The sequence below is a fragment of the Tursiops truncatus genome, chromosome 2, assembly GCF_011762595.2.
Source record: "Tursiops truncatus isolate mTurTru1 chromosome 2, mTurTru1.mat.Y, whole genome shotgun sequence".
Classification (NCBI taxonomy): domain Eukaryota; kingdom Metazoa; phylum Chordata; class Mammalia; order Artiodactyla; family Delphinidae; genus Tursiops; species Tursiops truncatus.
This window is the reverse complement of record NC_047035.1, coordinates 12,541,887-12,556,461: the sequence shown is the minus strand read 5'-3', so window position 1 is coordinate 12,556,461 and position 14,575 is coordinate 12,541,887. Positions and strand designations below refer to the sequence as shown.

The 14,575-nt window shown below is 49.2% G+C and overlaps 1 protein-coding gene across 4 annotated transcripts in view; it reads right to left on the bottom strand.

Annotated features, from left to right (window-relative positions):
* Positions 1-14,575, bottom strand: part of FBLN5 (fibulin 5) — an 82,939-nt gene that overhangs the window by 13,449 nt on the left and 54,915 nt on the right. For all 4 annotated transcript variants that reach the window (XM_073800114.1, XM_033850709.2, XM_073800113.1 and 1 more), the window contains 4 exons: positions 11,485-11,607; positions 8,488-8,604; positions 4,798-4,917; positions 271-393 (listed from right to left, as the gene is read on the bottom strand). In XM_073800114.1, coding sequence (XP_073656215.1) covers positions 271-393; positions 4,798-4,917; positions 8,488-8,604; positions 11,485-11,607 — 483 coding nt within the window. The remainder of the gene's footprint in view (positions 1-270; positions 394-4,797; positions 4,918-8,487; positions 8,605-11,484; positions 11,608-14,575) is intronic.

Sequence of the window (14,575 nt, the reverse complement as noted above, 5' to 3'; positions counted from 1 at the left end):
GGAAGGCACGACCAGCCACCTCTATCTCCAGAGTTCATTCCAGAAGCGAGAGTGGCCTTGTCCTTTCTGAGGCCAAAGGATGGATTGCAGGGCAGGAAGGCACCAGCCCTGGCATCCTGCCCAGAGCCTGCCACTCTGGGAGTCACCAGCACCCACTCACACCCTCACCTCTGCCACCTTCCCCAGGTGAAGACATCCAGGTGACCCCCCCGAGCCAGCCCCACCTCACACCTCCCCTCTGAACAGCCAGGTCCCTCTGAACAGCCTTACCCTGGCAGCTTCGGTTGTCATCCAGCAGAATGTACCCAGCTGGGCAGGAGCAGAAGTAAGTGCCAGGCTGGTTCACACACTCATGTTGGCAGAGGAACTCAGAGAAGCTGCACTCGTCCATATCTGGGAGAGACAAGTTACACCTGCTATTTATAATCACAGACTACCCAGGGATGAGAGCTTAGTGCTATTTCAGCTTTATTTATTCCAGCTTCCACACTCTCCTGACACATAGGATAGCTTTACTGCCAAGAAGTTGCTAACTCACTTCTTGAACACTTCTGGTGACGGGGAGCTCACTACCTATCAAGGCTGCCCATTGATATCTGGACAGCTCTAATTGTTAGAAAATTCTCTCCTACATGGAGCTGAAATCTGTCTCCATCAAGCTTCTAACACCCTTTGCCTCTGGCTCAGCTACGTCATCTACTCATCACTGGCTCATTTTTGCTGTACAGGTGAATCCACCCTCCACCTCTGGAGGGGAGATTTGTTTGCCTGCTGGAGTTTTCTGGGTGCAGAGCTCTTCCCCCAGACGTAAAAACATTCACTGGCCCCAGTCTTCTGAAAGGGCAACTTTACCAGGGCTAACTCCCCTCTAATCTCCTGCAAGTTGAGAAACAATATTATTCCTAAAATCGCAACTAAAAGGGACATCTCCAGAAGGCCAGGGGGTGTGAATTATATTAAAACTCCAGGGACTTCCCTGGTGGTCCAGTGGTTAAGACTTCGCCTTCCAATGCAGGGGGTAAGGGTTTGATCCCTGGTCGGGGAGCTAAGATCCCACATGCCTCCCGGCCAAAAAACCAAAACATAAAACAGAAGCAATATTGTAACAAATTCAATAAAGACTTTAGAAATGGTCCACATCAAAAAAGTCTTTTAGAAAAAGCAAACAGGGCTTCCCTGGTGGCGCAGTGGTTGAGAATCTGCCTGCCAATGCAGGGGACACGGGTTCAAGCCCTGGTCTGGGAAGATCCCACATGCCGTGGAACAACTAGGCCCGTGTGCCACAACTGCTGAGCCTGCGTGTCTGGAGCCTGTGCTCCGCAACAAGAGAGGCCGGGGTAGTGAGAGGACCATGCACCGCGATGAAGAGTGGCCCCCACTTGCCACAACTATCGAAAGCCCTCGCACAGAAACCAAGACTGAACACAGGCAAAAATAAATAAATAAACAAATGTGGGGTTTAAAAAAAAGAAAAAATTACATTAAAAAAAAACCAAAAAAAAACCCCAAACAAACAAAAACAACTTCATTGTGCCCAAAAACCTCCTTGAAAGAGAAAACTGCAGTGGCATGGGGTGGCCCTCCTGCCTCAGGTGATCCCTGGGACGTGGGACCTGGCGCTAGGCCAACTCTCCAGCCGCAGAGGTGGGGACGTGAAGGGGGAGCCATAGAACTTTTACACTGTGGCCGCTGATGCAGAAGCAGGCGTTCCAGAAAAGCCAACTCTTCATCACACACAGCGTTTGGCAACAGAGCTCCCATTTGAGCCTCATGCGATAAGTACGCCAAAGAAAACATGTTTTTCTTTCATTTGTTGTTTCCCGAAAACTTGCTTTCTCTGTTTTCCCCATGTGATGTGTCCTCGGATTGCTCTCTGGAATCACCCAGAGAGGGTGTCAGCGCACGTGAGGCTCCTTCTCCACCATCTGATAATTCCAGGTGTTACATGCCTGACGTCTCTCACATTCGAGAGGGAAAAACTCCTTCCCTTTTCTCCCAGGGGCCTTTGGGCGACAGGTTATGAGCCAGCAGAATTGGGAGGCTGATTTGAAAATTTAAATGATAGGGAGGGTGGGAGGGAGACGCAAGAGGGAAGAGATATGGGGATATATGTATAGCTGATTCACTTTGTTATAAAGCAGAAACTAACACAACATTGTAAAGTAATTATACCCCAATAAAGATGTTAAAAAAAAAACAAACTCACACTCAGTGAGTCAGATCTGCTCTGTCCTGCCCGCCTCCAGCTCCCCGGGAGCTTCAGAGAGTCTGGTCTTGGCCCCAGACAACATAACAGAGTGTCCTGCTTATTTCCCTTAAACTTGTAGATTCCATTCATACCTTTAGTAGAAGCAGTGGTAAAAGCTGTCATTTCCTGAGAGCTCGCTGTGTACCAAGCCCTGGCTTAGATGCTTACATGCCTCATTTTATTTAATCCTCACCTCGGCCCTAGAAGGAGGTGCAATTACTAACCACACCTTACAGAGAGAAAATGGAGGCTCACAGAACTTAGGTAACTTAACCAAATTTCCTGATACTGAGTAAGCAGGAAAGCTGGGATTTGAACCCAGCCAGCGGCCCTCCAGATCCTACACTCGTCAGCACAGTGCCATAATGTCTCCCTAAATGTAAGTCATGCTCAGGACTTGAAACTGGTGGATCTGGGGAGTCCTAGGGTTGGGAAATCCCCTGAGCGGGGCTAGCCCCGGTGCAGGTGGAGAGGGTAGCACCCACCTCCACCTAACAGACCCGCTCAGTTTATCTCGGTCAAAATCCCCAGACTTTACTAAGGGCTGTGGCTCCATCCTCCACTTGAAATACAAAAGCTGAAATACAAGGCTGGTTCTGGCAGAGAGCCCACATGAGGCCATTTTCACGCAATCACATGAGAACCCACCATGGTTTCCAGGGTCAGCTCACTTAGCAAATCTCTAAGGGACACGGCTAGGAAGGGTCTGGGGCTGCACGGAGGGGCCCCACCAGCTGGGATAACACAGTGAAGGTAATAGTTCCTGGGGGCGAAACAAGCAGCACAGAAAGGCAGTAAGTAGGAGGGGACAGACAGCAAACTCCCTGAAAACATCCCTGCCTACTCTTGGGCCAGCCCTAAAGCCCGCAGTGGACAAGAAAGTGGGCATCGTGGTGAACGTGCAGAAGATGGCCATTTTGGTTAAAGTGAGTCAACTGAAAATCTTTGCCAAACCACCACGGATGGCTTCTTGAAAAGCGTAAAGTCCCTTACACCTACACTTAGAGAAAGTAAGTTAACACATAATGACACTTAGTTACTACAGCTCATTTAATCTTTATGAGCACCCTGTGAAGGTGTTTGTTTGTTGGTTTGTTTTGTAACAAATGGGGAAACTGAGGCTCAGGAAGTGACTTGGCCAGGGAAAGTACTAAACAGGAGAACCAGACTTTGAACTTGGCTCCGTCTGACTCCACAGTCGCTCTCCCATACCTCCTGCGCAGGCGCCCAATAACCATCTGTGGATGGGCAGACAATTCTCCAAAAACAAATATTCCCATCGCATAATGCTAAACTTTCCACCTTTTAGTTCCTTGGCCCAGATTCCCCAAAGGAGTGCCATGGCAGGAGGAAGGGGGCGGGCGGTGAAATCTAGGAAGAAAGTAGCTTTTCATGACTGAGGGTATTTTATGGCTGTTTCTGGGACTGACATTTAATTGATCTAAGGCTCTCTGTAACTGCCTACTTGCAGCTCTGGCTTTCCTGGCCCTGGGGAGAAGTGTTCATTTGTTTCAGAGAATTCTGTCCCTAGAACACTCCAGTCCTAAGTGAAGCTATTACACAAGCCCCATTCATGAAACCCAGGATTAGGAAACTTTCCACTCTGGAGGACAAAAAGATTTTCACACCCTCGGGTATGGCCCACTCATTGTGAAAAATACAGGGAAGCATCATTAATTTGTACTGTGCTCGTTTACAATTGCTGATGATGCTAAAAGTGGATGGAATAGAGTTTAATTCAACATTTACAAAAAAATAGGGCAAGAAAGAAAAGAAGGAAACATTAAGCAAAAGATGAGCTGTATATGGCTCTGTGCAGGATGCTACAGGGACAAGTATGAGTAAGATGCTGTCTCTATTCTCAAGGAGCTTACAAGAGTTTACACATTTCTAAGAAAGTTATAATAGTGTCCATACGCTAGCTTGGGCAGAGTCATAGCTTCTTGGGCTTGGAAGGAATTTGCGAGAGGTCAACTGAGCCATCTATGTTTTCACAACAAATTAAGATTTTACTCATTCAACATCCAACCATTCATTAGTTGATTTGCAAACAAGTTATTGCATGCTCGCAGTGTGCCAGGCCTGGAGCTAGGCACTGATTGTAGAGATTTTAATAGTTTACATACACAGTCTCATTCATTCAACACTCCCCCTCCCAACCCTACCCTGTGAGACTTGCTCTTATTTCTGCTATGATTCTATTAGTACTATCTGCTCTATCCCCAAGACTTGACTCAGTGCTGGGTGAGGACAGATAACTCAACCCAACATGCAATATTAGGCAACTCCTTTTGCTCTTCAACGTCATGTCAGACCCTAAAAAGTAGCTCCACTGATTTTTGCACTAAGGGTCAAATGACAAGGACATGGGACTGCACTCCACCTTTCGGGAAGTGACTCATCTCTGTTTTGTGTGGTTGTGACCCACTGCACTGGAAAATGTCCCAAACTGGAGATGTGTCTGGGAAATGAGAGGAAACACCTGTGAAGAAAGCCCCTGCCCCTGTGCCCCTAGTACAGGTGGAAATCTCTAACGCCAAGCCCATTACCACTGCAATGAACTCCATCATCCTCAAGTTCATATCCCGGGTCGCAGCGGCAGATGAAAGAGCCATAGGTGTTGACGCAGGTTTGCACGCAGGGGTTCTCAGTTGCACACTCGTTCACGTCTGTGGAAAACCAAAGCACATCACTGACCATTCCCCCAACAGAACATTTGTACTAACCAGGCAGTAAAATGCACCAGCAACAAAATTACTACCACTAGGAGACCAGATCCACAGGCACCAAGGATCTCCATCTAGGACCAATCAGATGGAGAGCTCAGACCCCAAAGTGTTCACTGAAGAACCAGGGCCTCCATTCATACGTCTCTTCTGGGGTTGCAAGCTGGGAAGGGTGGAAATGGCATGTATACATATCATATACATGTATACACATGTACACGTATACACCTCCTAGGAAGTCCACTCTCCAAGGCTCACCAACGGGAATTTCTAGGCAACATCTGCTCTTTCCCATCACCAATTGAATTCATCTCCAATTAGCTCTTCCCTCACCTCCATTGACTTTGAAGTTTCAGGTAAAGAGGTAAATAATCATGACAATTTATTTAATAACTCTATTCATTATTGCTGTGGACTGAATTGTGTCCCCTCCAAAATTCATATGCTGAAACCCTCACCCCCAAATGTGATGATATTTGGAGATGGGGCCTTTAGGAGGTAATTTAGGTTAAATGAACTCATAGGGTGGGGCCCTCATGATGGGATTAGTGCCCTTATAAAAAAGAAGCACCAGAGAGCTTGCTCTTGTTCTTTCTACCATGTGAGACATAGGGAGAAGGCGGCCACCTACAAGCCAGGAAGAGAAGCCTCACAAGCACCCAACCACGCTGGCACCTTAACCTTGGACTTTCAGCCTCCCCCCGTGAGAAAATAAATTTCTGTTGTTTCAGCCACCCAGTTTATGGTATTTTGTCATGGCAGCCTGAGCTGACTAAGACAGTTAGACAGAAATAATGTCGCTGATTATTACAAAAGGATCTCACACTCACAGGGTACTTACAGCCCTGTTTCAGGACCATCACCCCATGTTACAAGTTCAGTAGAATAAGGAGAAGACCAAAAAGGCGCACAAGGAAACTTTAAGGAGTGATGGAATATTCATTATCTTGAGGTGGTGATAGTTTCGTGGGGGTATACATAAGTCAAAGTGCATGAAATCATGTACCTTTAATAGTGCAGTTCATTTTACGTCAATTATACGTCAACAAAGATGTTTACCTCTGTTTTGAGGTTGAGAGATGTGCCCAAGTCCCCAAGCTAACAAGGGCACAGTTGAAACTGGGACATAAGTCAGGGGTCTTTCCACAATACCCAAGATTCATTCCGCACAGCTCGGAGAAGGGGGAGGGAAGGAGGGAGCCCCTGTGTACAATGGCATCAGCTGACCCATTCTGAGCTCCCCCGTCCTGCTGCCACGCTCCATAGGGCAATGACCAAAGTTCCAGCTGAGAGAATTTCTATCCCCTTCAAAGTCCAGGTTAACCTCTGGAGACTCTTAACAGAGATTTGAGGGCTTTCAGAGCTAAAAGGTAAGTGGCTTGAGAAGTTTTTCTTACAGAAGAGGGCAATCCCATGCCCACACAGCTCCTGCTTCTTGGCATCTTTGAAACTTTCAGAGGGGAAATAAACAACAGATGGCCATGCATGGAGGGTCCAGTGAGATACCAGTCTCCACTGGTGCCCAATGGGAGTCTAGAGGCTGTCCACCCAGAAGGCCAGGAAAATGTCGTGGTGCCAGGCTGTCGAGTGCGAGTTCAGGCAGAACAGCACTAATGAGCATTAAGGGCTGCAGTCCTCGGCTTCCGGCCGGATGCTGGCCATGCAAGGTGAATGAGCTTACGGCCCACCCTCTCACAGCTCTCAGCTGCTTGCGCTTCTGCCCCCTGGGGCCCTGGCTGCCCTCTCCTGCCAGCCCTGGCCTGCACACGTGCCCAAATGCCCTTTGGAGTCCTTTGGGAGAAGACCGCATCCCACTCTGACCTGCTGGACAGGAAAGCTGGATCCTTGGTTCTACACTCATCTCAGAGCTGTGTGACTCTGGCCAAGCTGCTTAACGTTTCTGATCCTCGATTTCCTCATCTGCCCTGCCTACCTCATAAGGTTATTGTTGGAGTTCAGTGAAATGAACAAACGTGACAATGCTTTGAAGAGGGAGGGCAAAGCACTCTTCCTTGCTTGATGTGTTAGGAGTACAAAAGCTCGCCAGAGTATGTAACATCCTGTGTTGCCGCGGGCCCTGCTGATGCAATATCCCCGTGGCCAAGTGCCCAGTGTCCAGGCCTGGATGCCGTGCCTGCTGCTTAACCACACTGCTGGACTTGGCACTGAGAGGTATGTTCACTGTTCCTCGTCAAAGGCCGGTCCCTGAAGGACACATGGGCCTTTTGGCTCTTCTGTGCGTGGCTGTTCCTTAGTGGACGCTGGGGGACAACCTGGGCTGGCAACTCGAGCATCCAGCCCTGGCACAGAGAAGCCTGCATCTGCTCTGAGCCGCTTATCACAGTAGCAAAGGAGCCAGGCGCCTGCTCCCCGCTCTATCAGCTCCCTCAACCTCCCAGCCCAGGCTCTGCTCTCAAAAGAAAATGAGTTCTCCCGGCGAGAGGAACGCAGTCGAGACTTCTTGGAACAAGCAGCAGAACCAACTTTGGAAGAGAGACTGAGAAAGAATCCAGGATCCAGCTCTTTAACGCTGATGCCTTCCTGTTTACCCAATGATTTCGATACGATTAAACTAATGGAGACATAATCTCCTCCAAGTAGCTGGCCAGGAGCCTGCCAGCCAGACCTCGAATGGTGTGACAAGGAAATGGATCCTGCAAAACCTGGTGACAGGCTCCAAACAAAGACCTCATTCTGAGTCTCCGGCGCTGCCTCCACCCTGGATGGGGCAGCTGCCAGGGCCTGGAGGCCTGGGCAGCGGGCTGGGGGCGGGGAGCTTGAGGCCAGACAGGACTTGCACTAATTCTTGGGTCTTAAGTCCCCCACTCACTTCCTGAGCAGAAGAAGCCTTCAGATGGAGGCAATAGGCCTGGAACTTGTTTTTCTTACTTATCAGTATTTGAAGCGATCATGTGAAAGTCAGAAAATGCCTTTGTTTCTTTCATTCTGTTACTGCGGGGAATGCTGGGTTGTAGGGGAGGTGACCACCACCTCCAGACACTCTGCTAAATAACAGGCCCTCCTAACACGGGTGAGGGGAAACTGGACGGAGAGGCATCAAAGTCGCCCGTGAAAACCCCGCATAGGGTGTACCTGAATATTTCACAATTCATCCAGAATCAGAAGCCCTCTTTCCTCATCTCTCTTTGGGCCTCAGGAATTGAACTCAGGCTATAGGACATGTGAGAACATTCCAGGTTGGCCAAAAAAGCTGGCAAGGCTACTTGTGGATAGCAGATACACAGAGAGAAGCAAATCCATGAAATCATAAGCTCCCAGCTGGTGGATAACTGTGGTTCTAATTTCAGCAGTACTCAGAGGACACTCTGACATGTTTCACATAACCTCAGTTAGGATCTCAGGTTTCCGTAAACAATGGGATGGGCAGGCAGGGACAATGAGTGGAAATACACTTTAACAACAGTGTTTCCTACCAACATAAACTGTCAGACTCTGAAGAAGACAGCATCTAGGGTTTCACATTGTGTTCGAGTTGTCATTCACATCACATACCTTGGCAAGACCTCCCATCCTCGTTGAGGGTGAAACCAGGGTTGCACGTACAGGAATAAGATCCAGGAACATTCGCACACAGCTGCTGGCAGTAGCCGTAGCGACATTCATCAATGTCTGGAAACAGAATTGCAAGCCAGGTAAGATATGTTTTCTTCTCAATCACCGATGCCACCCCAGCATCATTACTGCCTGTCTCTTCTGGATCAGCATCACAAGGGGAAGCACAGCGGAACTAACACAACAACAGCACCTACGAAGTGTCAGGGATGGTGACACCCTCTGGATTCTGGGCTCAATCTCTCTACCATCCTCCCTGACCCATCTCAGTGCTATGAACACCTGAACCTATATTGAAAGTTGTAGAAGAAATTTCTGCTTAGAGTGGAACATTGGTCAAGATGGCCTCTAAGATTTTAAGCAAATCTAAGATTTAACGCTAAGGTTTATCCAACACCAAGAGTCACCCTAAGATCCTACTTAAACGTGTCATTGCCCTGGAAAGGGACAAGTTGGCTTAAAGTGTCAGGGGTATCCATAGCCTGGCTCCTGTAGGCTCTTTGCCAGCTCCACTAATGATGAATATGTCCAGCTGTCAGGAACAAGAGTGAGTGTAGGCCAGGCCAAGCTGGGTAGCGCTGTGGTCTTGAGACCTACGAATCCAGGAACACAAGGATGCCAGAGTTGGCCTTGGATCTCCTCCTTGTAGCAGAGTGGACATAAAACTCTGGATAAACACACTTCTTGCAAGCCATGATTGGCCTTTCCTGAGCAAGCAGCTATGTGGGTGAATGGTTCCTTTTAGCAGAGCCAGGCTGACATGTACCAGTCAACAGGGAGGCTGACGTCATTGGGAAAGCACTTCTTAATACCCCAAGCTGATGGGCTGATGGGCTGACAGCTGGAGAATTCACTCCTGCAGGATAGGGTGTTTCAAATGAAGCCTCCAGGTGGGGACCGAGTCTCACCTGACTATAGCTGTAACTGGTCCTTATTTCATCCTCACCTCCCCCTAAACGTTCCCCCTCTGGTACACCACTTCCTTCGGAACCAGGGTCCACCAAGGGCTCCGAAGGCCAGCTCAGAACTTGTCTCTGTGCCTGGTTTCTACTACCTACTGCCAAAAAGGACCCCATCTCCACCTTACTCATTGTTCAGCCCTCCTCAGGAACCATGCCCTGCCCTTGTCATTCTGTTTCATCTCTGAGTTGCAGCTACTTCTAACCTGGCTCACCCCACTGCCCACCAAGTGCCCTGCAGCTCCTGCTTATAAAGCACATTGACCTCTGCAGTTGCTGATCCTGACCTCCTACGTGGGTGCAGTTGGGCACGTCCCCAAGCCAGGGAGGCAGCAGGGGGAAAAGAGGGCATCTTCTGCCTAGGGGTACCTTGGAAGAAAGGCGATTCCCAGCCCCTTATTTTTCTGCAAAAGCAATGCCTGCAAAGTCGCACAGAGTGGGGGGTGGACGGCTATGGAATTTGCATTTTGAAACAGAAAGAAGAGTTTGGCTGAGAGAAGGCATGAGTTTAGCCCATACTGAGGAAAGCTCTTCACTTTGGATGTAAAGTGTAAGCAGGCCATGCATGCGGCACCACGTCAGGCCTCCAGGAGCATCCCTCCCAAAACTTCATGCTCTGTGGAAGAGAACAACCCCCCCCCCCCGGTAGAGGAATGTCCCAATTACTGCCCCCACTCAGATGGGGAGAGGTTTCCTGGCCCCAAGGTCTCTGAAATCTGGCCTGTATGTCCTGGTCACCTGGTTCTCTCTAGCACCTTCTTGTGGTGGAAAAAACTGGACTGAGAAACAGGAGACAGATTTTAGACCCACTCACTCTAACTTTGTCCAACACGTTGCTCTTCTTTGAGTCTCAGTTTCCAACTCTATAGAAGTTGGATGACATAACATCTAACACCCCTTCCAGCTCTGAAATTCTACATACTGACTCTTCCCATACAAATAACTCACACGGGTCTGCTTATGTGCAAATCAGTGGCATCAAATTTTCCATAATAGCTGAGGTTGGTTAAAATGCAAAGCAATCATCATATCTACACAAGCCCATGTGCAGTCAGCTCTTTGGTGCCTGGAAAGGGGAACCGAGTCAAGCCTAGGCTGGCTTGTCAGAGCCCAGGATGCTCTGGACAGGGCTCTAGAGGAGACCTCAGCTCAGTCTCAATCAAGAAAGACCTGGAAAGAAGAACCTTGTTGTTTGTTTGTTTCCATGATGTTGTTTGGATTTGTTTCTCAGCTCCTCCAGGACTGACTTCCGGGAGACAGAAGAGTGTTGTAGAGGATTTAAACTAGTAGGGCTTTTCCAAGAAAACAGCAAAGAAATCTCACCCTACAAAGAGAAACTGAAGTGACAGCCAGAGATTGCTATGAATTCATTCACTTGGCTAAACCAAAAACTAAAGGAGAAGAAAGGAAAACAGCCCTCCAGTAAAAATAAACAGAGAGATCATATAGCCGATGCCAACCGCAAGGGACAAAATTCTCAAATGGTGCTGACTGACTCCTTAAAAAAAGACCACAGCTAGTGGGGTGGGCATGGGGTAGGGGCTGTGATGGGGTATTAGGAGGAGATGATATTAGACCAGATTCCACTGATCCACATTTGACACTTGGGACATTTCTGTGACTAAGCAAGAATTCCCTTCTCTTGGTATGATTTCTAATTGGGACAGAACAACCCTCACCCCTATCACTTCCTGCCTTGGTTATCAACTTCCTAAAGGCAGAAAGAAGGTCTAGGTAGAATCAAACATGAACCCTTAAAAAGTACGTTCAAAAACTCTGATGACGACATGCAGTGATGCGGTGACGGTGGTAACTGATTTTAAAGGGTGGGACTACGCGTAAGCTCAACAGCCTTCTGCCTCCCCCACCCCCAAAGAAAAGCCCGCTGCCCTTAGACCACCAGCCATGCCCACATTTCACTATACCCGACACAAGCATTAACTCTCAAGAGTTTCTGTGTAGCCCATAGAGCTGTTACCTAAGCATTGGCCTTCGAGCAGCCAATAGCCGTCAGTGCAGGAGCAGGTGTACCCTCCTTCTGTGTTGATGCAAATCTGGGTAGGGTTGCACTGGTGGGAATCCGTTGCACACTCGTCTACATCTGTAACACAGACATATTCCAAAGAATGTCACTTACATGTTTAAAGCCCTGCAGCCACTAGAGGTGCCAGCTGCTTGCTTGTCTGGCTGGGAGGCAGTTGATAATGTCCCTGGGTGATATCCAAGGAGACGGAAGCACCTCCCTAACAGGTACCACTAGGAGACCCTGACCTTTTCGGAGGGGGTAGAGCTAATCTGCTCCCTGGAAATCCACAAGGGAAATGGCCAAAAAGAGAACACACATCCTTAAGCACTTTTCTGCCATCCTAGCCCATCATTCTCTGAAAGCAAGTTCAACCATTACTTGGTTTAGAAACGCGTTTTGTATTAGGCTTACCCATTCACATATTAAACCGGTCTGTTGTGTACCTGCCGTGTGCACAGAGCTATGATAAACACCACTGAGAACATAACAGAAGAAAAAGGAACGTCCCTCGCCAGCGGGATCTTGTAGTCAAGTCACTTGATTACATCCATGCCCCAAAATCTTTCAACGTAGAGCTCCTGTTCCTTCAGGAAGCTTCCCAGAGCCCTCCAGTCTTCCTTCCACGCCAGAGCTCCGAGGGCTGATCTCTTGCTGCCCTCTGCTTACATTGGGTTTCTCCAAGCTGCTGCGTCCCCATCTGTCTGCCAGTGTGCAGGTACTTATGTCCAAGCCAGTCGGTCCCGTTTCCTTAACTGGGAGCTCAGAGCACAGAGACCAAGTTGATTTCATGGCCACATTTCTCATCTGTTGTACACAGCACTCAGAACTGTTTCACCTGAAACGAATCCTTCTTCCCTTTCTCCCCACACTGCACTCTAGAAAGAGTGCTCAACCCTGTAAGCGGTCCTCCTGACACCACGCTCTTACTTTGACCTAAAGGACAAGACCCCCTAGACCTTTGGCTATGAAGGGATTCACCCAGCGCCCTGGATCTGCCTGGCCAGGCCCCACCTCTCCTCATCACTCCTGCCCTCACCTGCCTGCACTTTAGGGCTCCTGCCTTTTGCCCCCTCCTCACTACAGGCAGGGTTTGCTCATCTACCCCTTCTCCCCGCCTCTCCAGAACGGACCATCGTGCCATCGGAAATAACTTTAAAACTGCACTTCACTGAGCTTGCGCAGTGCGCCCGACTCCTCATTTTTTCTCACAGTCGCTCCATGCGGTGAGCTGGTGACCCCCACTTACAGATGGGAAAACGGTGCTGAAGGTGCTGAATCACCAAGGCCAGAGCCAAGTCCAGGCTTCCCCACCTGCCTGCCTCCCAACCCCCCTGTGCAGGAGTGACAGAGTCACACTGCGAGGCCCAGGCAGGTCAAGCAGAGGAGAGAGGGCTGAGCTTTTGCTACCTTTTCCTGCCCCACCTGGAAAATTGTCTGCCTCTTGACATCACAGATGGCAGACTGTGGTGGGGCTGGGGGGCACCTAGGATTCCAAAGTGTAAGCTCCTTGGGTAGCACAGGTGTGCACTCAGGAAGCAAGCACAGCTGGTCCAGTGAAACATTCAGCCAGGTAAGCGATGGTCTCCAGGCTCCAAGCGACACCACCACAATCCACCACCATCGGCATCACTGGTCAACACCAATGACGCTGGTCCGTTCCCATCGCACCCTCAATGACCAGCCCGCAAAACATGGACCACCTCCAAGAACCCGCTTCCAGGGCGGCAGCAGCCTCTGCTCCACCCTGACACGTGACGACAGCAGCCTCGGTGGCAAAGACCCGCCGCCGTTCTCAGCTGCAAGAGCTCCTGCCTTTGCCCTGGGGCTCGCTTCCAGCCCCAGGTCTGCCCACCCAGCAAAGCCTCCCAGGGGAACCGGCCAGCAGCCGCTCCTACTCAAATCCATATCGAAGCCTGGGATAATAAACACCACCACAATTGGCCAGCACATATTTACATTTTTTCAGCGGGAAGTGATAGATGGCAATTGTACCCTGGGAACAACATTGCCTTAGGAATTTGTGCTCTTTTTCCTGCTTCAAGGGGAACGCAGGGTGAGGGAGACTTAAGGGGCAACAGAGCTGTTAGAGAGACTTGGTGATAGCAAGTTCCCAAGGCTCTGTGCTTGTGTAAACTGGGTGCACACAACGTGCCCCCGAAGTCCTGCACAGTGGAACCAAACGCTCAGGAGGGGCCAGACTGGGCTCAGAAGGGCACGTGAGGTCTAAATGTGTTTGCGCACGTGCAAACTATTCAAATCCAGAAACAAAATCTCTAAAGTTTAAAAAAAAAAAAAAACTCCACCACTTTTACTGAGTTAAAGAATTAACTCAGTTATACCACATTTCTGTTGATGTACGTTCAAAAAACTCCTTGAATTGATTGATTGAATGGGTTGAATCAATCAACTGACACTGGATTGTCAACATAAATATATTTTGAGAACTCAATAAGTTTGGAGTCTTTGGTGGATGTATGTCCCATCTTTATAGCCTCAAAATATACCTGGGGCTTCCCTGGTGGCGCAGTCGTTAAGAATCCGCCTGCCAATGCTGGGGACACGAGTTCAAGCCCTGGTCTGGGAAGGTCCCACATGCCGTGCAGCAACTAAGCCCACGAGCCACAACTACTGAGCCTGTGCTCTAGAGCCCGTGAGCCGCAACTACTGAAGCCCACGCGCCTAGAGCCCATGCTCTGCAACGAGAAGTCACTGCAATGAGAAGCCTGCGCACCGCAACGAAGAGTAGTCCCCGCTCGCCACAACTAGAGAAAGCCCACGCGCAGCAACAAAGACCCAACACAGACAAAAATTAAAAATTAAAAACAAACCTGGTTTAACCTGGGTCCATAGTAAATGTTTAATAACTATTTGGTGAATGAATGAATGAATGAATGAACACATGGGCAACAAACTTTAAGGCCTTTGAGCCCCCAGACAAGCTTTTCCCAGCCAACTTGCTGACAAGTGCCTGGACTTTGAAAACCACCACCCCACAGAAAACCCCCATCAGCTTGCACACCTGTGGGGCTGAAACTGGGGAAGT